General features: G+C 39.1%; 3 protein-coding genes across 3 annotated transcripts; 1 reads left to right on the top strand and 2 right to left on the bottom strand.

Annotated features, from left to right (window-relative positions):
* Nucleotides 1-1,608: 1,608 nt before the first annotated feature.
* LOC139712427 (plasma kallikrein-like) lies at nucleotides 1,609-5,278 on the bottom strand. Its single transcript, XM_071624248.1, has 4 exons — nucleotides 5,271-5,278; nucleotides 3,972-4,243; nucleotides 2,655-2,788; nucleotides 1,609-1,788 (listed from the first exon to the last, which is right to left on the bottom strand). The coding sequence occupies exons 1-4, from the start codon at nucleotides 5,276-5,278 to the stop codon at nucleotides 1,609-1,611; spliced, it is 594 nt and encodes a 197-aa protein (XP_071480349.1).
* Nucleotides 5,279-5,467: 189 nt separating this feature from the next.
* LOC139712426 (membrane frizzled-related protein-like) lies at nucleotides 5,468-11,540 on the bottom strand. The gene is made up of 6 exons (XM_071624247.1): nucleotides 11,270-11,540; nucleotides 10,561-10,728; nucleotides 9,394-9,489; nucleotides 8,318-8,425; nucleotides 6,436-6,792; nucleotides 5,468-5,649 (listed from the first exon to the last, which is right to left on the bottom strand). Exons 1-6 carry the CDS (start codon nucleotides 11,538-11,540, stop codon nucleotides 5,468-5,470), a joined length of 1,182 nt encoding a protein of 393 aa, XP_071480348.1.
* Nucleotides 11,541-16,080: 4,540 nt separating this feature from the next.
* On the top strand, nucleotides 16,081-23,121 carry LOC139712431 (uncharacterized). The gene is made up of 6 exons (XM_071624253.1): nucleotides 16,081-16,310; nucleotides 17,580-17,652; nucleotides 18,592-18,655; nucleotides 19,688-19,809; nucleotides 21,507-21,534; nucleotides 22,870-23,121. The coding sequence occupies exons 1-6, from the start codon at nucleotides 16,190-16,192 to the stop codon at nucleotides 22,945-22,947; spliced, it is 486 nt and encodes a 161-aa protein (XP_071480354.1). The 5' UTR covers nucleotides 16,081-16,189; the 3' UTR covers nucleotides 22,948-23,121.
* The last annotated feature ends 218 nt before the right edge of the window (nucleotides 23,122-23,339 follow it).

Here is a 23,339-nt window from a genome sequence, read left to right as displayed (position 1 = left end):
TTATCATGTTCAGGGCTTGTAGCTGTAACAATGGCCAGTGCTGATTACGTTGTCTCATCATTAATCATTCATGAACTTTGGTAGTACATGTATATTTTTCGAATTATTTGCACAAAGTTGTCTAATACATTCCCAACAGGACTAAAGGCTGAGAATTTTGTAACTTATTTGTCAGTTCATACCTTGTGTTTATCACAGTACTATTGAGATATCTTATGTGTAAGATATGAATATTTATACACTTTTTTGCCTCAAACTCAAGCAAGCACATTAAATAATATTATCAAAACACTCTGCATTTGTATGAAATTCTCTTTTATTCAGTCTCTGTAGGAACTACTTCAATTCATAGTACATGTATTTAGAATACAACTCATAAAACAATACACAATATCATTATCATATTCTAGAAAGTTTTTGATGTAATCAGTATTGCTCAAATATATACATACAAGTATTTTTTTTTCGCAGCAAATGTATTAGCAGCTTCAAATACAGATTTAATTTCGTTTCATTTTAAAAAATTTCAGAGCAACTAGCATGTATATAACAAACAACAAAACAATGTAAGTGTTACATGTCTTACTTTGGATACTTGCAAAGTAAAGTTTTAATAGTCAATGTTATTTTGAAGAAAGTGAGGCTTCCACATTATGTTCCTTCTAGAACATTCAATAGTGAAAGTTACTTTGTGATCGCCCATTTAAAATGTTATTATGAAACTTCCATCAATATGGACAAGCTATATTTTGAGAATCGGGCACTCTTTAAAAGGAAACCCAATACATTGACACCATTATGCATGCGGTGTAGCATCATCAGGTATGATACATATCCATAATGTTACACTGTATGTATGCTATAATTATGATTAATTTTTTTTTTGACATTCATGTCTGTACGTTTGCAGCTGAATGCAATGAATAGGTTTTTCAGAAACCCTCTGCATTTATTACAGTTTGTATACACTTTGGTTGGTACCAGAGCTATATTATTATGATTATTTAACATAAAAATATATATCATTTTAACCAGACAACTAAGGAATATACAAGTGTACTGACTGACGAACATTTCTTTTTTAAATTTTTATTATTCATGTGTCGAAAGTGGAGGTATAGGCGTCAGTTAGTGGTGGATAAAACACCATCAAAGCAACATCTTGGTTAGCCTTACTCGGTCAGCAAAGAAACTGAAAATGATGTTAGCGAGGGTAATATCGACATTCATTACATAAAATACTTTTTTTTTATGTGGGTAAAGAGATGAAAATAGGCCTATATGTTTATAATGTCTATCATTGCTATGGAAGAACAAAAATGTACGCGCATTGGAAAATTCCGATAAAGTAAAGACCTGGGTCCCGTTGCATAAAACTTTCTAGCAACCTTAAAAGATACAGGTTGGGATTTGCCCAACCTGAATTTTTTAAGGTTGCTAACATAAGAATGTAAAATCCGTTGCATAAAAACTCTGGTTGGGAGCTTCCAACCGGAATTTTGTGATTTCAACCGGAAAAACATCCGGTTGGAGTTTTATGCAACGGGCCCCTGAAGTGTTGCCATTGTGACGTCACGTGCAACTGCGATATAATACCCGCCCACTTGTCTAGTCGTGCCCGTGCTCGTGCTCTCTCATCACTTCGTGAATCCAGCCGGTAAATTGCGAGACGCGGGCGTAGACTCCCGGGTGGCCGGCCCGGGCGCACCCTTCTCCAAAACTGGTGATGCCGACCAGATGCCAGCGCCCGTCGATTCCGTGGCAGACGAGCGGTCCCCCGCTGTCACCCTATGGGATCAAACCAAAGCAATGACAAGGGAATCGGAATAAGAGGAAAAGCACCCATTATACACTCTAGGAAAAATGGGTTCAACTTAGCACCTTTCGTCACACTAGGAGCAACCTTTACCAATGTCAAACTGGGGGGGGGGGGGTTGCACCCTTAAGCTGCGTTTACACCAAATCTGGCACGGGTCACGGAACGGGACTTTTGCCATGGTGCGCCAAAAGGAACCATGTCTGGTTCTGTTACAATATCACTTCCTCGATAATGATTTTGCTACAAAATTAATCTTCTACTGTTAATTATATATTGCTCTTGATTTTGACATAAGAATACTAGTAAAATGTTGTACCGAATTGCTAATTTTTTTTTCCCAACAGAACCTGATATGGTTCCTTGTGGCGTACCATGGCAAAAACTCGGCCCATTGCCCGCACCTTGCTTGGTGTAAACGGGCCATAAAATGCGCTAACTGGTCTCTAAGGTGCAAAGTTGCACCTGGATTTTTATTTCTTTATCACCGTAATTTCGTTTTAACCGCGTTCGTTGTAATGGGAGTGCGCTGTACTCTTTCGACTTGCATGTCAGAGTTTTGCTAATACATTGTAAGAAGTTGACTTTAGTGTACCACAGTGCACTCCCGTTATAACGAACACGGTTAAAACGGAATTCCGGTTATAACGAAATAAAATCCAGGTCTCAAAATTATTGGTTAAAAAAAGTAAAAATTCGAGCCGTCACGTTATTCACTTTAAGCATTTTTATTGTTTATTCGTTCGGTTATACCGAAAATTCGATATAACGAAAGAAAACTGCCGGTCCCGTTATAACGGAAGTTCACTGTAATAGTAATACATGTATAAGTACACACCTGACAGGTATCCACCCCTCCTTCCATGTAGCCGGCACAGATCATCTCGTTTGACAGGTCGTAGTTTTCGCTGCACTTCCACTTTGGGATGATCCCCACCAACGCCTGTTGCAACACGTTCGAGACATCTCCACCTGCATTTGTAGGATCAGCGAAAGGGGAAAATATCGTTGGGTTTTATCAAGACAAGCAATCAAACGGGTAAACACGTAAATTAGGGAACTATCAACTTCCTCTAACTTATTTTTTTTTCGAGGAAAACCCAAAATCGCATCACAGCGACCAATGGAATTTAAGCGTCTGCGTTCATTGATGATTTTGATAGAGATAAAGAAAGGGAGAAAGAGAGAATGGGAGGAAGATAGAGAGAATACATGTATATCGTCAGTCTATGCCAAAAGGGCCTTAAACCTCTTCCACTGTTATGCCAAAAGGCCCTTAACAATATAGACTTTGAACACTATTAGTGCCCTTTTCGCATAACAGGGGAACCGTTTGGCATAAGGCCGACGATATTATGATCTAATTTCAATTCGTTATGTCGTCAAGACATCACGTCTGTCAGTCTCATGTGTTTGATCATCGACTTAATTTTTTCATAAAGGGATCCTATAGTTTTGGTTGAGGCCTGATTTCAGGTTTCTAACATTTTTTTTTTTTTGTGAGAGATAATGAGAAACCTCTTATGAAATATGAAAGAGCATGTAATTCCATGAGGAACTCAACGTTTATTTGATGAAAATTGGTTTTGAAATAGCTGAGATAGCCAAAACAGAGCGATTCTTGTAAAGACAGTGTGGGACCCGCACTTTATTACGATCGCTTTGTTTTACATTGTTTTTGGATGTTTCAGTCATTCCAAACCCTATTTTCATCAAATAAACTTTATATTCCTCTAAAAATGGCATGCTCTCTTCTATTTCGTAAGTGTTTTCTTGGTATCTCGCAAAAAGTTAAAAGCCCAATTTCCATCTCCAGGTACTGTTTGATCCCTTTAAACGGCGCTTTGTTAACCCGTTTGCGATCAAACTCTCAATAAAGAACAGATCAATCCCTCGGATAGGACATTAAATGGAGGTCCCGTGTATGAGAGAGTCACAACTCATGCACGTAAAAAGATCCCGCTTCATTCATTCATCGCAAAGAGCAGGGTGTCTAACCCGTTGAAGTAGTCCCACCTCATATCCAGCTGGACCCCATGAAAGACCAGCTTAACAAAGCTGAATATGGGCTATCCAGCCATCTTCACAGATGGAAATGTACAAACAAACAAACAAACAAACAAACAATCAGTGACTCCAAGAGTTCCATTCATACCTTCCTCCGTGTGTCCCCAGCCAACCACGTGACAATTCCTGTACGGTTTTGACCACTCGTCGTGGTCCCTGTGGTTCATGGCCAGGCACGACGGAGTGATGTAGTCGTTGTCCGGGGCGGCCTCGCTGAGCCGCAAGAGGGCGATATCGTTCTGCGTCCACCAATCTTCGTAGTTGGGATGGACGATGATGTCGTCGAAGCCGGTCTCGAAGTGGCGGGCGCTCTCCTGCGAGAGCCTGATGTCGCCGAAGACCACTTTGTTGAAATACCCCCTGAAATGACGTGATCATGGATACACAACATGAGACAAAACTAAGCCTAAATGTCTATATGCCATACGATAGTATACAAATGATGCACAGGACAGAGTGGATCGGTGAGAATGGGATGCAAGAGTTTATCTTTGGAACTGTTTAAACCCACGAGCACAGCGAGTGGGTTTTAGACCGTTCCAAAGTTAAACGACAGCATCCAATTCTCACCGATCCACGAAATAGGCCTGTGTAGGCCTGTCCTTAATCGATGTTTTATAAAATGGGTCCGTAAATTCATGGAATACAACCATTTTCCCCATCATTCGTCCGGCACACCTTTACTACACAATACAAGACTTGAGCCATGCGTTCGGATTTTACCCGACGCATGGCTATGCGCTCGGATTTTACCGGACGCATGGCCGGCTCAGACAAGTGTGGATCAGTAAAAATCAATGCATGACAATTGACGAATCCGATTGCAGAGATTCTAAAGCCCATTTTATGAAACATAATCATGATATTATTAGATATTAATTATAACTGACAGTCATCGTCGTGTAAGTTCAACTAGCAGAAGTCGAAAAATTGTCAAAGTCAAAGAATATCAAATATGTTACCTTTGTACCCGGATGAATACCAATACTAGTAAATGTGTTAACTCTATAGGGTGTAAGTCAATTCACACAATTCGAATGGTTTTCTCCAGTCTTTCTGGATTCGACTTTACCGGGATTGAGTGTAAAGCAGGTTATTATAGTCTTCAGCTCATCCCACTTTAATCGTGTTAATAAAGTTGTTTAAGGTTATGTTTTAAACTGAATCCCCGTCTTAGCAGAGCCTTAATACCGCAACAACGTCCGGATAGAGTCCGGGTATTTTTTTTGTTTCGTTTTGTTTTGTTTTGTTGTTGTTGTTGTTGTTTTTTACACTGCCTGTTAAACAGCCCCGCAAAACGTTGCTCGGACGTTTTCGCGGTAGCTTAAAATTCTACCCTGGCCAGTTATAGGATAATCACCAGCGACATAATATACCCTGATATTACCCTGCCATGAGGAATATTAGAGCTTCCGGCTGAACTCTACATGAATGAAGTGTGTTCTTTCTATAAGTGTATTTGAAACGGCAATGAAACGCAAACAAACATTCAAAAACAAGACAAAACTCGCATGAATTCAGTGTGTTGCAGAATGTTGAGTCGCTTATTGTTTCTTTGTTCTTGTTGTTGTTGAATACATCTACTTACACACAATGCGCTGCTGTTACCGCCCACCGGGAATGAATGAGAGTGGCGCCACACACGTGACCATTCCTATTACGTAGGGAACCAATCCATGGCCACTCCCCTGCCCCTGCGTTGATCCCGCCCACAACGCGGTCATCGAACAGGGGGCGGATCCCACACTCGCCGGTGTTGGTAAAATCTGTCGAAAGAGTGACAAATTCATACTGCTATCATTGACGAGCTGACAATAAAACACATAATCCATTGTTTTAGAGGGCCGTCTGGTGTAACGGTATCAACACTGAAGAGGCTATCCTGGATAAAGAAGACCACGCATTTGGCCCGACTATAAATTTGGTTATTTCCCTAACAGTGAATTTAGTTACATCTCTGCTTAAAAGAACAATTTTGTATCATAGACATTTTTATGAGTGAATGACTGTTGAAACTGACATTTAGAACTCCATAATTATAACCTTCAAAAAGCAAAGATAAGGTAGACACCCTCACATCTACCTTTTTTTCACTCTGTATTATTTTTCTCTTTTATTTCATACGGTAACAGTCCCGTTTGTGTTTTGTGTTGTGTATATTTCCGTTTTTATGTTCTCTGTGTGTGTGTGTGTGTGTGTGTGTGTGTGCATGTTTGCATTTTAAGAGATGTTAAATAAATCGAATGAATTGAATTGACTTAACTGCATTCTTAACAAACGCGGTAACTGTTGTTGTTATTGTCGTTGTTGGGGATTTGTGATGTGAAAAAAAAAATAGCTAACAAGATGATATTCAACAACATCCAGGGTGAAACGGAAGATATACCTCTTCGGTAGATATTTAACTAGTGAATTGCAGACTAGAGACAAAAATGATCTTTCAAACTACATTGTATCTAGAAAGCATGTTATAAGTGACGATCACAGTTTGGCAACACAAGTCAATCGATTACTAGTAGGTCCATACTCCAGCAAAATAGTACTATACTCACCACCTTCCGGTCCTGCGCAGTAGCCGTCATCTTGCGGATCTTCATTCGAAAAGGTGTCGCACTGCAAGCCCCAATCATCTGCCATGTTGCTGTCCAAAAACCGCGACATGCACGACTCCTCGATCTCGTGGCAGGTCGAGCGACACATGCGCGCCACGGGTCCGTTGTGCGGGCACTCGGGGAAGAGCGTGTTGCACAGGTGGGTCAGAAAGAGCGGGTGGCAGTCCGAGATGCGTCGTGCTATGCGGTAAAGACGCTTCGCCTTTCGCGGCTGGCTCATGAAGAGATTTGGAAAGTAGGTGGTTGAGTAGTCCAGTCGCGACGCGCACTTGCTTGACGTGATGGTGGTACACACGGCTGCAAAACCACATGAAGAGAAGTATGAAATGACAGATTGATAGAAAATAGATACAATGAAACTATCACTTTCCTCAGCTGCTAATAAAATTTATTCAAACATGGAGGGAGGTGTAACCATCAACTCAATAACAAGTCTCGAGGGGATAACTTTGTCTTAATGAACATTACTTTACAAGGAATTACAGTTCTCTTTATAAACAATAAACTACTTTTAGACCCCGGAGACGATATTACTGCAGACAATCAATCATGATTGTTAAATTGGCAATTATCAATTCTACTGTACTATATCTAGAGAATATTATAATTTATGGAACTGGTTGAAATCATCAAATCACAAAATCACAAAATTACAAAATCACAGTCACAAATCACTAAATCCTGAAATCACTAAGTGAAGCAATTAATTGAAAGGATGCAATATGAGACTTGAACCTGACAGTTATCTTCTGAAATGTGTTGCTATTAAGTTCAAGGATTAGTTAAAGATTTGAAAATCATCAGGGTTTTAGTAAAAAAAAAAAAAAATAGCTGACATAGGATTTAAATGAAGGAAAAGATGAGGACAATAATATTCATGGGCGTACATACTCGAGTATGTACGCCCATGATTTTTATCATGGCTACTAATAAAACACTGATCAATTCAGTGCTTATTTACGTCGATGTAGGGCAATTTGGCAATCAGTTGCAATGATAACATCTCGACGGAAGAATTTCATGAATTTGAATAACAAAGCAGTACCCGCTGCATGCTATAAAGATTAGAACCAACACTTGCTGTCGGGCGAAAGCTCGGTGGTCTAGCGGAGATGACGCCTGTCCGGTGATCAGGAGGTCGTAGGTTCGAATCCTGCTCAAGTATGTACGCCCATGATTTTTTATCATGGCTACTACTAAAACACTGATCAATTCAGTGCTTATTTACGTCGATGTAGGGCAATTTTTCAATCAGTTGCGACAATAATATTGTTACGTGAATGAATAAAATCAAAATGAAAATACAGCATAAAAAACCTAGAAATGTGGATTTGAGGGTTTGATAGATGAAGCCGTTCCATACAGGAACCCGATGGCCTGTCTCTTACACTGTAAGTCTATCGGGATTCCAGAATTTAGTATGGAACGGGTTAAAGGGATGTACAGTATTGGTGGAGATGAGAATTAGGCTTTCAACTTTTTGCGAGATACCAAGAAATCACTTATGATATAGTACAGAGCATACCATTTTAAGAGGAATTCGAAGTTTATTTGATGAAAATCGGGTTTGCAATGACAGAAACATTCAAAAACAAAGTAAAGCAAAGCAATGTGGGGCTAGTATCGCTCCTTTTTGGATATCTCAGCCATTTCAAAACCAATTTTCATCAAATAAACGTTGAATTCCTTTTAGAATTACATGTTTTTTCATGTTTCATATAAGAGGTTTCTCATTATCTCACCACAATGTTAGAAACCTGAGATTAGGTCTGAACCAAAACTCTACGATCCCTTTAAGCTATAATCATAATATTAAACTCACGACAGTCCTTCTCGTCGGAGAAGTCCTTGCAGTCATTATAGCCGTCGCAGAGGGCGTCACTGTTGACGCAGACTCCATTGCCGCATTCGAAATCGGAATTGCTGCACACTGTGTGAATAGATCCGAGAAGAAAATTTAATGTGAAATTAGACTGAATGTTGCTTCTTTATTTTTTCAGCCATGTATGCTGATAGCATGATAATAAAAGATATACTCATGTCGGTATCAAAATGCATTGTAATGTTTGTAATGTATACATATCTGTTTCTATATGAAGAGTTTGTTCGCAAAAACCGATGTGATTTGCCAAATGGAGATATTTCACATTAAAGGTCAAGAAAAATGAAGAAAATAATAAGAAAATGTTGGCTTCTTTTGACCATAACTTCAAAAATGTACCTTTATATGTAGTGAAAAATATATCATTTAAAAGGTATTATTTTGTACTTTATGACAGAGACTGTACTTCAAAATCTTCAAAAATGGACTTATCGGTTTTTGCGAACAAACTCTTCATATATTCCTCCATCTCTCCCTGTTTATACATTTATGTATTTTTCTTATATACATACAAGTAATTATAATGAACCGGGACAGCCGAATGATCTAGCGTGTTTAATAGGGGTGGGGACCCTTCGGACCAGGAGGAAATGGGGAGGGGAGAGGAGAGTAGCTCGTCCCCTTCCCCCCCCCCCCCTTAAAAAGAAAAAAACGGCAATAGGTGGGGGCGCAATGGCATTGTGGATAAAATTCTCGACTCCGTTCGGAGGACCCGAATTCGAATCTCGCCCAATGCTTACGTGCTTGAACAAGATGTTTTTAACCCACTATGTCCCTCTCAACCCAGGTGTATATATGGGTACCTAGCAACGCTAAGGTAATAATGTTAACATGACCCTCTGGTAGAGCAGTGGCAACACTGAAGAGGCTATACCCTGTTTAAATAAGATATTATACGCACATGATGATGTAAACACATAGCCCCAACCAACATTGTAATGATTGATATTTAATGGTTCTTCGAGAGGCTGTCTATATCATTATCACGGTCGAAATCGATTTCTAGGTTTACTCACCGCAGTCGAGTTCGTCGCTGAGGTCCTCGCAGTGGACGACGTTGTCGCAGATGTTTCCCTCCAGGATCTTCTCCCCAGAGTCACACTCCTCGAGATCTGTCGGAGATGAGGATCGACGAGAATTGAGCAATTAATTTTCATTGCTTTGGAAAAAATACGTTTGGCTGCATGCATGAATACATAATTAGATACAGTGTGCCAGGTTCTGTAGAGCGCAGAAACGTAAGAGGACATTCTAATGCTCAGTATAAGAGCTCCCATGAAATAGGCCCCTACATACTTCAATAATCAAAATACTAAATTTCTGACGAAATAGATACGTTTTTAGTTTGACGGTATTTACGGCATACAATAAGTTTCTATCTTTTTTTTTATTTTGGTAATGCACGCACAAATATATATGTGACTACCTTGGTGTTTTTTTTTTCTTTTTGACTTCATTCTGATGATGGGAATTGCAGAAAATTATCACCGCAGCTATGTATTGGTTACATGGACATGATGTTTATTGGCATGATAAAGTTTTCACACTTCAAGGGCCTAATTTACATGGAGGAGATTTCATGCCACTGTAAAGAAAAAAAAAATGGCTTGCGTTCCTACCAAAAAAGGACAACTCCATGACCCCGTTTCATGAAACTTGATATCAATAACAAGTTATGATAATTGTCATAAGCTACTGAAATCCTTGCATCTGATTGGCTGAAAGCAAATTTGTCATGGAAAATATGGTAGTTGTTACTGATAAGAAGTCTTATGAAACGGGACTCATGGCTACGTAATGGACGTCTGCAAATCGAGGTGACAACTTATTCGTCACAGAGACGTCACTGTGACGTCACAGCGAAGTTTCCGAGACGGCTTCTTAGGAGGCGGAGACGACTCCGTGACGTCACCGGTATTGTATAGGCAACCTACCGGAGACTTTGCGGATAAATTTAGTCCCCGCAACTTGAACGCAACTATCAATAGGAAGACGTAACGGAGACGTCGCGGGGACGTCTCCGAGACCAGCTGGAGACTGGAAAAAGGCCTCGGAAAAAAAAATCCAAGTGCCAATTCCTTCAGGCAACGTCGCAGAGGCATCGCAGAGAGGTCTCTGCGACCACTCCCCGACCTCTCCGATTCCGCGGCCATAGCCTGTTTATAAAGTATAATACTTCTTACCGTTTTTGTGCTCCAGAGTGACGTTGAGAATGAAGCCCATACCGCCGATATCCCAGTCCGATTCGAACAGCACCCACAGCTCATTTTCGGGGCTAATAACATTCAGTTGGGGAGGACGGTGCCCGGTCCACTGCTGTAACACGTTGGCTCCCGGTTCATCTCCTTCCCCTGTAGCAATCGGAAATCATGAAGGGGTTCAACATGGAATAATCATCACTATCTTATGATGCGAGCATCGATAATTTGGCATCATCGCCCACGTGGACAGGTATTGGAAGACGTCGATATGAAAAAAAAAAAATGATAGAAATGAATGGTCAAATAACCATGTCAAAATGAGCAAATATATCCTTTATACATAAATATATGTAATCGAAAATATAGAAATAAAGAATATGCAATATAAATTGATCTCCGATTGATATCCAATGGGAACAAAAACAAAAACGGGAATAGAATGAAAATAGTTATCAAATATTGTATGCAAACATGATTACATGTTGCAATTGATTACATTTCTTGCCACTTGTTGATCATTTCAAAACAATCCAACCCAATTTGGAAAAGACAGAGACTGATAAATTAAACAAAATGTATTCATGGCGGGTACAACTAGCCATAACTTTCAGAATTAAAGCGATAAACTGTGCTTTAACATGTCCAGATCTAAGTTTTAACCCTATTGCCTTGACTACGACGACGAACTTACCAATGTAAAGATAATCCGCTCCGGCCTCGGTGTCGAAGTAGTGCACGGTGAGAACGATGCGGTAATTGTTTGGGACCGTGAAAACCCACGAACAGTACTCGTTGGTGTCGTACTCCTCGCCTTCATAACTCGGGTAGTGAGAAGCGACGGTGCCTGAATCGCCTGAACGCATGTCGTACTCGTCTTGATCCGGACACTCGGCGAGTACGCTCCCGAGGAGCGCCAAACAGGCGATCACGGACAACAGCGCTTTTGAGCGAAATCCTGCCATCTTCGAAATCTCCAGAAGTCAGAGTGTAACTACCTTATATTTGGAAGAAATTAAAGGCAATTACAGAGCGAGAGAATTATGTTTTCTCTAAACACTGCAACTTTTGCCTTCCCCTGGCAGTACCTGCCACAGAAGTGTACGTATCCAAATCCAAAGATGGCAGCCTCGAAAGAAAATCGATTTTCTTCAAGCCATCGGATTGCAAACAATGGAAAATATCAAAGAGTGTAAAGTATGTATCGATTATATGACGTCTGCGACGGTCCAAGCTCCAACCAACGAAGTAACTTCACTCACTTCAAGAGTCTATTGTCAAAGTTCTTTCCTCAATTGGGTAAAGCTTTCTGGTATAGAATAGGTAAGGTGTTGTTGCACACTGTCTAAGAAGTTGTGGCAGACAGATGCAAATATTGAGCACTTTATCTCGGTGATACTGTCTCTCCTCGACGATGAATTAATTGATTATAGTTCTTAGAGTCTCTACTACTCTCTATATACCTTCTATCATGCTCCCTCTTTGTTACAAAGCATGCTATTGTCGAACACACACACACATTCACAATTATATATATATATATACGCACATACATACACACATACATACATACATACATACGTACGTGCGTGCGTACATATCACTATGATTAAACAGAGAAAGAATTGCCGGACAGACGGAAAAAATGAAGAGAGAGTGGGGGGGGGGGGTGAGAGATAATTTGGGGATGCGGAAGAGAGGAAGGAAGAGAAGAGAAGACTCTAGTGATAGAACATGTCACAGGATAAAAGTTATATTAAAGATTTCATAATTATCTATTCCAATTATAGTGTTAACACCTGCTTAATTTACCTTCGATTTTATTTTAAAGAAAGTGCTTCAATATAGAATCCAATTATGAGTACGAATACATGATGTATGCTCTAATCATCTTGTTCTCTTCTCTGTTTTCTTTTATTTTCTTTGTTTATCATTTGTTGTTGTTTTTTTCTTGTTCTGGCTTTTTGTTCTCATTCTCTTGATGATTTTTAATTTATCCTTTCAATAACCCCTCCCTTGTTACTATGGTTACTGTGAAGTCATACCGCGTTTATATAATATAGTCCCCCTATCCGAGAATCCCTAACTTACTATGTCTTGTAAGCTCTCCCATATTCTCAATAGACGTCTCTTTTCATACATGAGGTTGATTGGTTGAATTCTATTGAGTAATCAAATTGAAACATTCCATTTCTTTTGTAAAGAATACTGTTATCTGGGTTCTGAAGACTGTACAAGACAAGTTAGAAAAATAGAATTCTTACAAATTGTAATGTTTAGAAGCCGTTGTCCAGGTCAAACGACTTGCTTATTGATAACGGTCTCCTCCACCTGTATACTTAAAGATTTGCAGTGAAATATATGTGTTATTCACATGATCTATGTTTGTGACGAGAACTTTTATTTATATATTAATGACTTGTGAATAATTATGTTGGATATTGTCATACTTATTTTTCTTTTATACATTGTCAAGTGGAGAAATAAGAATTACTGAAACTGAAACTCATGAAACTAAAAGACAAAGTTTTATACTTTTTAGCATAATTTTAGTACTGAATATTAATACGGTTTAATGAGTTTGATAAATTGTTTTGCTACACAGAAGATATTTGTTGTTGCTACAATATTGAGGCGAAACCCTTTGTATATAGTGCATTGAATATATCAAAGGAAATATTAACATCCAGACCAAAGGAAGGGGGGGGGGGGGGCGGAGTGGAAGTGGAGATGACAGTATCGATCGAACCACGTCCCATTTCATAAAAGATGTTAGGTTAGCAACTCTTGCTGGAATGGATGACAACTTCCAATAGCAACAGCCAATCGTAAGCTGGATTCTTGTCATTATACCATGACAATTGCCATTCCAGCAAGAGTTGCTATCATATCAGCTTTTTATGAAACGGAGCCAGATCATGGAGTTCAATTCCAGCAAGAGTTGCTATCATATCAGGTTTTTATGAAACGGGGCCAGATCATGGAGTTCACAGAGAAAAATACAAGGTGCTAGCAGACAACACGTCTTAGTTTTTGTAGTTCCCCTTGATTGATGAACGCTCAATTAAGATATTGCAGTCATTGTGAGTAATCCCCGACGTTTGTCATGCGACGTTATTCATTGGTCGTTTTGTTACTTTTTACATTTATTCTTCTCTAAAGGGATGGCATATTTTTGGTTGAGATAGGGATTCAGATTCTAATCTTGGGGGAGGTCATTTGAAACCACTTATTTCATGTATTTGAAATATACTATTCTAAGAGGAACTAAAAGTTTATTTGATGGAAATTTGTTTTTAAATTGCTGAGATATACAAAACAAAGTAAAACAAAGTGGTCTTAGTAAAGGGTTGGTCCCACCTTTTATTAGGACCACTTTGCTTTACTTTTTGTGGATATCTCAGCCATTTCAAAGGTGGAACACAAAAGTGCCTCCCCCCTTCCCCCCCCCCCCTCAAAAAAAAAAGGAATATCTAAAATCCTAGCCCTTCTACATTACCAGAAAATGATATGTGATCATAACTATGAAGTTAGTGCTGCACATTCGAGTATAATGCCTACATTGGTGATCATAGCTTCAAGTTCGATCATAGGATCAGGGGATGGCCTCTTTGGTCCAGTAGGCTCTATAGAAGACGTGGGGAAGGGGCGGGGCACATTACTACCCAATTTTCTTGAAAACCCAGCCAGACTTTTATCATGAGTGTCATATTATAATAGAATTTCTTTACCGTTGTTAGCCCTCATATGTGCGTGAAATCAGTTCACATTTCATTTCATTCATTTCATTTCATTTCATAGGTTTCCACACAAATCATACAGTGTTGTGCCTACAACATCCATCATTGACAAATGTAAAGCAACACATAGATTATAAGTTATAAGTTCAGTATTATGCAAATAGCATTTACATAGCACAAAATCGATTAAAATCATTCTCAGGGGTACATTCATGACGGATCAATAAAATTGTGTGTGGAGGGAACCTACATTATTTTGACTCATTGGTGTGGAAAAGGGTTGATAGGAAATGAAAATGATTGGATATCCTTCAGAGCAGGAAGCTCGCAAGATGCCACCGACAAAGCGATCAGTGCAACAAACTGTACATTAATAGTAGACCCAACATACCTATAGTAGGCCTGCTATTAGTAGGTCTATATCTTAGAAGAACGACCTGAATTAAATGCACTATTACTCTCCAAAAGGGCAACAAATCTATTAGGGCCTCCACCACATGTGTCACCAGTCCCACCAACGGTGAGTTGGCTCAATCGGTAGCGCGTCTACCTCACGATCCTACGAGGGCCCGGGTTCGAACCCGAGTCTGGACTGAGCAATGTTGTGTGTAAGCATATATACCGACCCCTCTAGCAAGAGGCAAAACACTCTGTCCCGCGGATAGGGCATAAAATGGAGGTCCCGTGTTTTTATGAGAGAGTAACAACTCATGCACGTAAAAGATCCCGACTCATTCATTCATCGAAAAGAGAAGGATGTTTAACCCGATGAAGTGGTCACACCTCACATCCAACTGGACCCCATGGAAGACCAGCTTAACGTAGCTGAATATGGGCTATCCAGCTATATTTTTCAGATGGAAATGAACAAACAAACAAACAAACAAACAAAAAACATACAAACAAACAAACAATTATGAATAATCACATTGGGATAGATACAATAGCCTGTTCGAAGTTATAAGAACATTCAACTTCATATAACTCAAACTGCAAAACAAAAAATAAAAAAGGAAGGCATCCACGAGTCCCCCCCCCCCCCCAAAAAAAAAAAAAAACAACAACAACAACAACAACAACAACAACAACTAAACTAAACTAAACAAAACAAAACAAAACAAAACAAAACACTATTATTCTAAGGAGATTTCCAACTGGATGTCACATCGAAATCATTGCATGGATGAGGCATCCTATATTCAAATTCACCCTTTTTGTACAAGATGATTAAAAGTCTCAAGCACTATGGCGACGTTGATTATTCGAAATATTGAAGACTAACAACATTATTTGTCCGGCAAATTCATGATATTTACCCAAGAACCTGTGCACAACATTCTACATGCATACGCTTTTATTCGTAAGAATCGGTGGAATGTCGCATAGACCTTCTGCTAAGATGTATTACGCGCATTTTTTTCATATCACAATAAGTTATTATTCCCCAGAGCCGACTACAGTATTCGATTTTAATAGTAGTAATGTAGATCAGGCCACTGATCTCTATTAAAAAAAAATAAATAAATAAAAAATGATAGAGATCAGTATTGGTACAGCTGTACAAACTGTACCTACCTGCCCGCCCGCCCGTGCAATGAAGCACGGACCAAAAAAAGAAGAAGTGAACTTTCAGTCACCTGAGTGAATTTAAGTCACGTGATACCCAATCGAGCAGAACGGCCAGGTCATGTGAATTCGGTTTCTTGTTTACATCACGCGTGCTCTGCAGTGATTACATGTGGCAGTGCGGGTCAACTCAGATTGTATGTGACTCGTGCACTACTGAGTTGTTTTAGGTGTTAATATAACCACAGAAGACGTGAAAACACACCATTTTAGTGTCTACAAGTTCACTAACCACTGAAGTCAGCATCATGCAGAAGCTTTTGACGATCTCGTGTCTGCTGTTCGCGGCTGTGTTCTTGGTCGCGGAAGCGCACTTGTGTATGCTGAGTCCACCGCAGCGTGGCTCGATCATGAACATCAACAAACCAGGTAGGTACATCCAGTGTGCATGCATACAAAACAAGGTTGAATCTCTTTGTTGTTGTTGTTCTTCTTCTTCTTCTTCCGATATGTACATCACTCTCAAAAGAGTATTGTCGTACTGGGTGCTATAGGTGTGACTACAGGAACAAACATCACATCTGGTGCAAAAAAAAAGATAATAAAATGAATAAACTTAATCATTCATAATGGTGCAAGTAAAAAAACCTCTGTAGTATGAGGGCTATTAGAGTGTAAGTGGTTTCAAACTGCTCCGAAAGGTCTCAAGAGACGGAGCTGAAACCACAGTTGGGAAGAAACTGTGTTGATAAGAGAGGATTCTGCAGTGATGTTGCCGGAGTTGGATGTGGTGGCCTAGCTCTAGTCAGGTCTGATGAATGATGCAGTACAGGTATGGTGGAGCAGCAGGGATAGCGACAAGGCCGTTCAACGTTGATGATCTTGTATAACATGATTGCCTTGGTGTGTGCATGCCGCTCCTGTAGAGACTGCCAGTGAAGGTTGTGTACCATTAGAGTCACGCTACTTTGTTGGTTGTAGTCGGCCATCACAAATCTTGCTGCACGTCGTTGGACCATTTCTATTATCACAAATAAGTTCTTTGGTGTGGGGATCCCAAACTGAGGAAGAGTATTGAAGCGTTGGACGGACATTTGTTTTATAAGCTTGTTCCTTGTTGAACTTGAAGGAAAGTGAGTGGCGAGATTAGTGCAATTTTCAGTTTAATTACACAACTACGCTGTGAAAAATAGAAACATGTTTTTTTTTTTTCTTCACAGACACTTTCACAGCAAGAGTAATTGTACATGTAGTTTTGACCAATGAATCTGTCTCTTAGTCTTGTCCATTCGGTAACTTCTTGTTAACTATACAGTCGGTATTCACGGTCAGCCCCTCATCATCATGTGGTCCTTGCGAATCCCCTGCAGCTTGTAGGCCACTCAGAGTTCAATTTAAAGGAAGAGTAAGGCTAGTTCATGGATCCTGGACCGTAGTAAACTCAAGAAAACTTGCAAGTAGTGGTCTGGAGACAGTGTTTTTACTTGTCACTTCTTTCTTTGTTTCTATGTCGTAGTTTCATGAAGTCCAGTGTTTTCGTGAATATCCTAAAGCATTTTAAAGATTATAACAAAGTGAATATCAAACACTGTTAAGCAAACACTAACAATAAACACAACATAAACTGCTTTAACCTGAACATTGGATGATATAAAATTGTCTAACTTGAGAATTGTATCTTTTCTGCTATTGCACCAGCTTCCCCTGACTGTGGTCTGGTTACTGGACCGTGCGGAGGACGCGGGAAGGGCGATTCTTTCATCGGTATCAGGTGAGATTGTGAAATGTTAATGGACATCCATCTTGCTAGAAGTAAAGCTTTACCAACAAGGAAGAAAAGTGTTTTTTGTTCGCGTGTTGTTCATTTATAGATTGAAAGCAATGGAGTTACACTGTAATGAACTATTCCTTTATAGATATGATATTATGTCATGCTGAACAAGATTGTGATCAGTTGATGGTCACAAATGGCAGCAAACATTAATTTTAACCCTTTCGGTTCTTGGAGCTTTGGACCGTGTGTGTAAAAGCATACAAGGGGTTAAGTGAAATAGGCAACAGGTTGTAATACTTCAAGAGAACTAATTTGAACACTTGGTCCTTTGTCAAGATCTAGATTGGTAGGATATTATCATCACCCCAGCTGATACTGTTGTAGCATCCTGATTTTCTGTGTGGACAAAATAAACAGTGCTTGTCAAGTTATTCATCCTTTTCCGAAGGCTTTGTTTTTGTATTTTGTTTGTTGTTGTTTTTTTGCAACAGTAAATTTAATGTTTGAACAATTTGTTTGCCTGTTTCTTTCTCCCATAGATACTATTTTGTTACCTACATACAGGGTTACAACGAAAACATCCCTGGAGAAAATCAAGTTATATTGATTTGATGTAACTCTATTACACTCTTTAATGTTTCTAGAAATTCAACTGAATTTTTGTTTCATCAAAGATGATGCCCATTGACTGCATATATTTGCCAAATTGTGATTATATATGGATGAATATCTAGATAAACTTATGTGAATATGCTTCCTTGAATGACATGTTCTCTGCATTTTTTCAAGGAAATATTGCTTATTGATGTGTTACTTTAAGACATCCCAGAATAATCAAAAACCTTTTCTCTTTTGATATAGTCAGATCCATGTATATGAATCATAACATGAAACTATCAAGTTGTCTGTTTCATTGTTAATACAAATCATCTAAAGGGCTGGCAGCAAGTTCCTAGTTGCTTTCCAGAAGAATTTGGATCACTTCAACAAAGACAGCCCGGTAAGTCATACTGTAAAGCGAGCCTCTGAGTAAACATGTCCAAAGACAGTAAACTTGAGGAAAGGTCAGCTGAAGCACAATTTCAATTTTATATCTTAATATCAATGCACAGGTGCAAAGGTGTAGGTCAGTTTAATACCTTTTCCCAAACTAAATGTCAGGAAAAAAAAAACTGTGTGTCCTCAGTTTCATGTGTGTGTGTGTGTTTTTGTGTGCTTCTCTATTCCTATCTCTTCTATCAGGAAATGGCTCAAGTGGTATCAGTAATCAAACATTATATACTGTATACTGTTATCCTTATCAGACAGCAAACATAATTTGATATCAGTTGTTGTAAAGGAGGTTCAATACAACAAATATACCTTTTGAGTTTACTGACTTCTTATTGCAGATAGGATCAGTCAATTTCTCTTTAGAAGGTTTTTTTTTATGGTTCAACACCAATGGAGCATTCAAGAATGCACTGATCTGAACACTGATGTCTATTTCCTGTTGAGATCAGTGGTACCGCATGCTGCCAGTCAGACTGTGCTGAATTCTAACAACGATGGCAGTGTACTGCTTAGGGAATTGATTCATGGCAACCACAGCAATTATTAATGATTGACCAATAGAGTTTTGTCTTGTAAATGAATGGTGATTATTCAGTATTTTGAGTAGTAGCCACAATTTGAGTAGTAAGCGTGATATGTATTGTGATGGCTACTACTCAGTGCTCTAAATAATAGAAAACACCCATTTGAAACACGGTAATATTTGGCATGATGTTTGTAATGGACCCACTGCTTGTCTCTCTGTCGAATACAGTACATCAGCTTTTTCTGACTTTATGTTTCTTTTAAAAAAGGTAGAAGTCATGACAATTTATTTGTCTAATATGTGAAGAGGATAGCAATTATAATTTGATAACAATGTGTAAGTGGTAGAACTGATAAACACTTGCATCTGTCAGGCTCTATCATAAACTTAATCTAATATTTCGATGGAATGAATGAGTAGTTTTCACAAGTTTTTGTCACCCTTTTATTGCAGGGAAGTTTCAATGTGTCAGTGAGCTTTGACAATGAGAAGACTTTCAAGAACATTGAGATGATGCCCGACACCTCTGACCCATCCCTGACACTCTACTACAAGAACGTTACCATGCCAACAGGGTAAGCCAAAGATGGGGGGGGGGGGGATGGAGGTGGGGGAGGGAGGATTGGGTATTAGTGATTATAGTTCTTATCATTATAAGCTGTTATTTTCACGAGGGTTTGATTTTCACGAATTTTGCGAATAACTGTTGGACCGCCAATTCAACAACACAAAAAAATTTTGCTGTGCGCTGGGGTAATAGTACACTTACAATTAACAAGATCTCGCAAAAGTGTCTGTGACCTCCCCATTTGCGAAAATGTCTGTACCCAAAAATAACAGCTTACACAGTAATGTGGTCTTTTCTTATCCAGTTGGTCTCTTTAGTGTTGCCACTGTTCTACCACAGGACCCTGTCATTATTATTCCATTACTATGATAGTAAGATTTCCAGGTACCCATTTATATGCCTGATCCAAGAGGGACAATGGAGGTTAGATGGGGCGGGGGGATGGGGGGGGGGGGTGGGGGGTACCTGTTGGTATCAATGATAGTATTAAAGTCTTCTTTAGACAAAGTAGCCTCTTCAATGTTTCCACTGTTTTACCAGAGGACCCTGCCATTATTGTTACTTCCGCGTTGCTAAGTACCATACGTTAAAAAAAAAATACAATGGGATCTTCTGCAATAGTAACTGTAGAAATAGTAAATCAATCCAAATAAAATTTCAGGATATGAAACTATAACTCATTACCCACATCTTATTAAAAACCCTATCTGATTTGCTTCAGTGGTCAACGAGAAAAGAGAAGTTTTGTAGAGCATGTCAGGAATCCCTTCCCTCCAAGTTCTGTCCATTGTGTTCACACAGTATGCACTACCAAAAGCATCCATGAGTGCTAAATTTGGAAGAATCAGACCCATGACATGCTTTACAAAGATCCACATTTCTCTGTGACAATTTAACCAAATTGAATGAGGTTTTCTGCAAAATGTAGCTCAGATGTTGTATTTTAAGACCCCAAAGTAGCATTTAGACAGTCTAATCATATTGGAAGTTTTCAATGCAAAGATCTGATTGTAACTTTTTTTTTTTTTTTTGGGGGGGGGGCCATATGGTACACCTGGGTCAGGGGGGATATGTAACACATCTCATTCAATGAAGAAAGCTTTCACTGGAATTCACACTCAGGACCTCCAATCAAAAGTCAGGAATTTTATCCACTATGCCAAAGTACCCCCACTAGAATTGTTATAGGCATGTAATGATTCTAGCAGTGGAAAGAATGATATTAATGATAGTACAAGTAATGGGAGATTGGAAGATGTAGTGTCACATGTGATGTTTCAAGTTTGATTCTAGTTTGTCTGTGGTATTGTGGAAATATAGAGGTGTGAAAAGTAGCAATTCAAAAATGTATAAAAAACGCAAAGAAACAAACTAAAACTTTGAGTGACTATAATGACAGTACATGTACGTTTTTTTTGCCCACAAACAGTGAAATGGTTTATTAGCATTATGGTCTATCTTCAGAGCTTCCATAGTAGTGACAGTAGAAATTCTAAAAACTTTTGTATGTGTGTGTGTTACAGAGTAGTCAGCAAAGTTGTGGCTTTTAAATCGAGCCATCATAAATGTCTTGATTTGTGTGCAATTGAGTTTATAAAGAGGCCATGTGAAATGATGCTAGCTTGGCGAAGGGGTAATGAAAAAGTGAAGTGTGATGATGATAATGATGGCGATCAATCTCTGTATCTATCTTTGTTCTTGCAGACCTGTTAACCAACCAGGAATCTTGAGGGTAAGTGTTATGAGATGGAATACAGTATCAGGGGTGGGGGGGGGGGGGCATTTCACAAAGCATTTTGGTTGCATATTTTTTCTGACAAACTGTTACAAGCTTCTGAAATCCTTGCATCTGATTGGCTGAGAGCAAATTTGTTCGACAACTTTGTCGGACAAATGTTTCATGAAATGCCCCCAGAACTCTGCATTTCTACCCCCACGCCCCCCCCCCCCACACACACATACACACAAACACACACAAAGAGTCAACAGTCACTGTAGTTTGACTGACCAAGTCATTTACAATCCAAAATGTCAGGAAAGAATGCCAAGCAGTAATAGTAGGGAGCTTTAGATTTTAGACGCGCGGACGTTCAGAGGAAAAAAAAACATGTCCTGAGCATGTGCAGAAATGCGCGTCAAGTCGATCTATTTTTAGCTTGCATCGCCTAAGTTTTTCACCACGCGTACTGGGCTATTTTTACGTCCGCACAGTTTGCAACGCAGAGAGCTGCTTCATGCACTGATCATATGGGGGCGCGATTTTATTTTTTATACGTTGCGTCCCAGCGTAATCTAAAGCTACTTTTCTACACGACACAGGGGAGAGGAGAACGTCCAGGGCAAGCGTAGTCTCAAACGTCCGCGCATCAAAATCTAAAGCTCCCCATTATCAGGTAAGGAAGACAAAGCTGAATACTTCATAGTACACATAATACATGTATACAGCTAGTGGACTCCTGTTTTTACAAAAGTTTCGGGACTGGCAATTTTCTTTTGTTGTATCGAAATTTTAGTAACCGAATAAATAAACAATAAAGAACAAAGGCCAGATAATTTTGCTGCCTGAATTTTTACTTCGTTGTAACCGGAATTTCGTTATAACCATGTTTGTTATAGCGGGAGTGCACTGTATGCTTGAATAGACAGAAGAATATAATTATATTGTTCACTATTTGAATTTAGCTGCAATATCAGCTCTCTTTACAACAATCTAATGATATAATGTTTGGTTTAATAGTATTGATAGAAGTAAATTGGGAACTACACTGTATTTCTTCGTGCTTATAGGCTTTAAGGTTAGTCTTCAAGGTCAGGGGTTAAAGTTCAGGAACCTCATTCAAAAAGTTTAATAGCAATAGGCCATATTGCATGAAATTTGGTTGTCTCAGTTGTTGGATTTTTATTTTTTATTTTTTTTTTCATTTCATTAAAAAAGTGCACAACTAAAATCTCTATGCTTTTTTCCCCCTCATTTATGAAAGTGAACAGAGAATGATGCAAGTGTGGGAGAAACAGTCTTTTAACATGGAGAAGGGTTAATTTCGGTACTTTAACACTCTGTGTTTAGGTCATCTACGAAACCAAGAACCCGGAAGCTCCCCCAATGTTCTACCAATGCAGTGACTTCATGCTGTACGTCATGTAAACTCCTGGGGGCGCCATTCTGGATGCTGCCTGGTAACTCCCTGCTGGTGCCTATTACTGTACCGTGGGTTTGCAGTGGAATATTGCACAAAAGGAGGTGTGTTCTGAAATGCACCGTACTTACACAATCATTATCATCAAAATTTATGGCTTAAATTGTATCCATGTAAGGTATATCATCCCTGTATATGTACTCAAGCAGTCTCTTACATCCTAAATGAAGTTGTATTAGATAGTATGTGAAAAAAAAAAATATGATGACACAAGCCCAACTGTGTTGAATGTACAGGACCGTTTGTGACTACATTGTTTATTCTCCGTCGTGAATGGTGTAGTAAATTATTACCAATGGATTGGTTGTTTAGTGATTGATTGATTGATTGATTGATTGAT

The sequence above is a fragment of the Diadema antillarum genome, unplaced genomic scaffold, assembly GCF_040938485.1.
Source record: "Diadema antillarum isolate AM-2024a unplaced genomic scaffold, OU_Dant_1.0 seq00001804_RagTag, whole genome shotgun sequence".
NCBI lineage: Eukaryota > Metazoa > Echinodermata > Echinoidea > Diadematoida > Diadematidae > Diadema > Diadema antillarum.
This window is presented reverse-complemented; position numbering and strand designations above follow the sequence as displayed.

Excerpts from the sequence above, each read along its gene's own strand:
- LOC139712427 (XM_071624248.1), bottom strand. Across the intron at positions 2,789-3,971 it reads CTGGGGACACACGGAGGAAG|GTGGAGATGTCTCGAACGTG; the intron begins GTATGAATGGAA and ends CTACAAATGCAG. Across the intron at positions 1,789-2,654 it reads GAGGGGTGGATACCTGTCAG|GGTGACAGCGGGGGACCGCT; the intron begins GTGTGTACTTAT and ends TTGATCCCATAG.
- LOC139712426 (XM_071624247.1), bottom strand. The coding sequence starts at position 11,540 with ATGGCAGGATTTCGCTCAAAAGCGCTGTTGTCCGTGATCGCCTGTTTG. Across the intron at positions 10,729-11,269 it reads AGCGGATTATCTTTACATTG|GGGAAGGAGATGAACCGGGA; the intron begins GTAAGTTCGTCG and ends CGATTGCTACAG. Across the intron at positions 9,490-10,560 it reads CACTCTGGAGCACAAAAACG|ATCTCGAGGAGTGTGACTCT; the intron begins GTAAGAAGTATT and ends CATCTCCGACAG.
- LOC139712431 (XM_071624253.1), top strand. The coding sequence starts at position 16,190 with ATGCAGAAGCTTTTGACGATCTCGTGTCTGCTGTTCGCGGCTGTGTTC. Across the intron at positions 18,656-19,687 it reads ACTTCAACAAAGACAGCCCG|GGAAGTTTCAATGTGTCAGT; the intron begins GTAAGTCATACT and ends CTTTTATTGCAG. Across the intron at positions 19,810-21,506 it reads AACGTTACCATGCCAACAGG|ACCTGTTAACCAACCAGGAA; the intron begins GTAAGCCAAAGA and ends TTGTTCTTGCAG.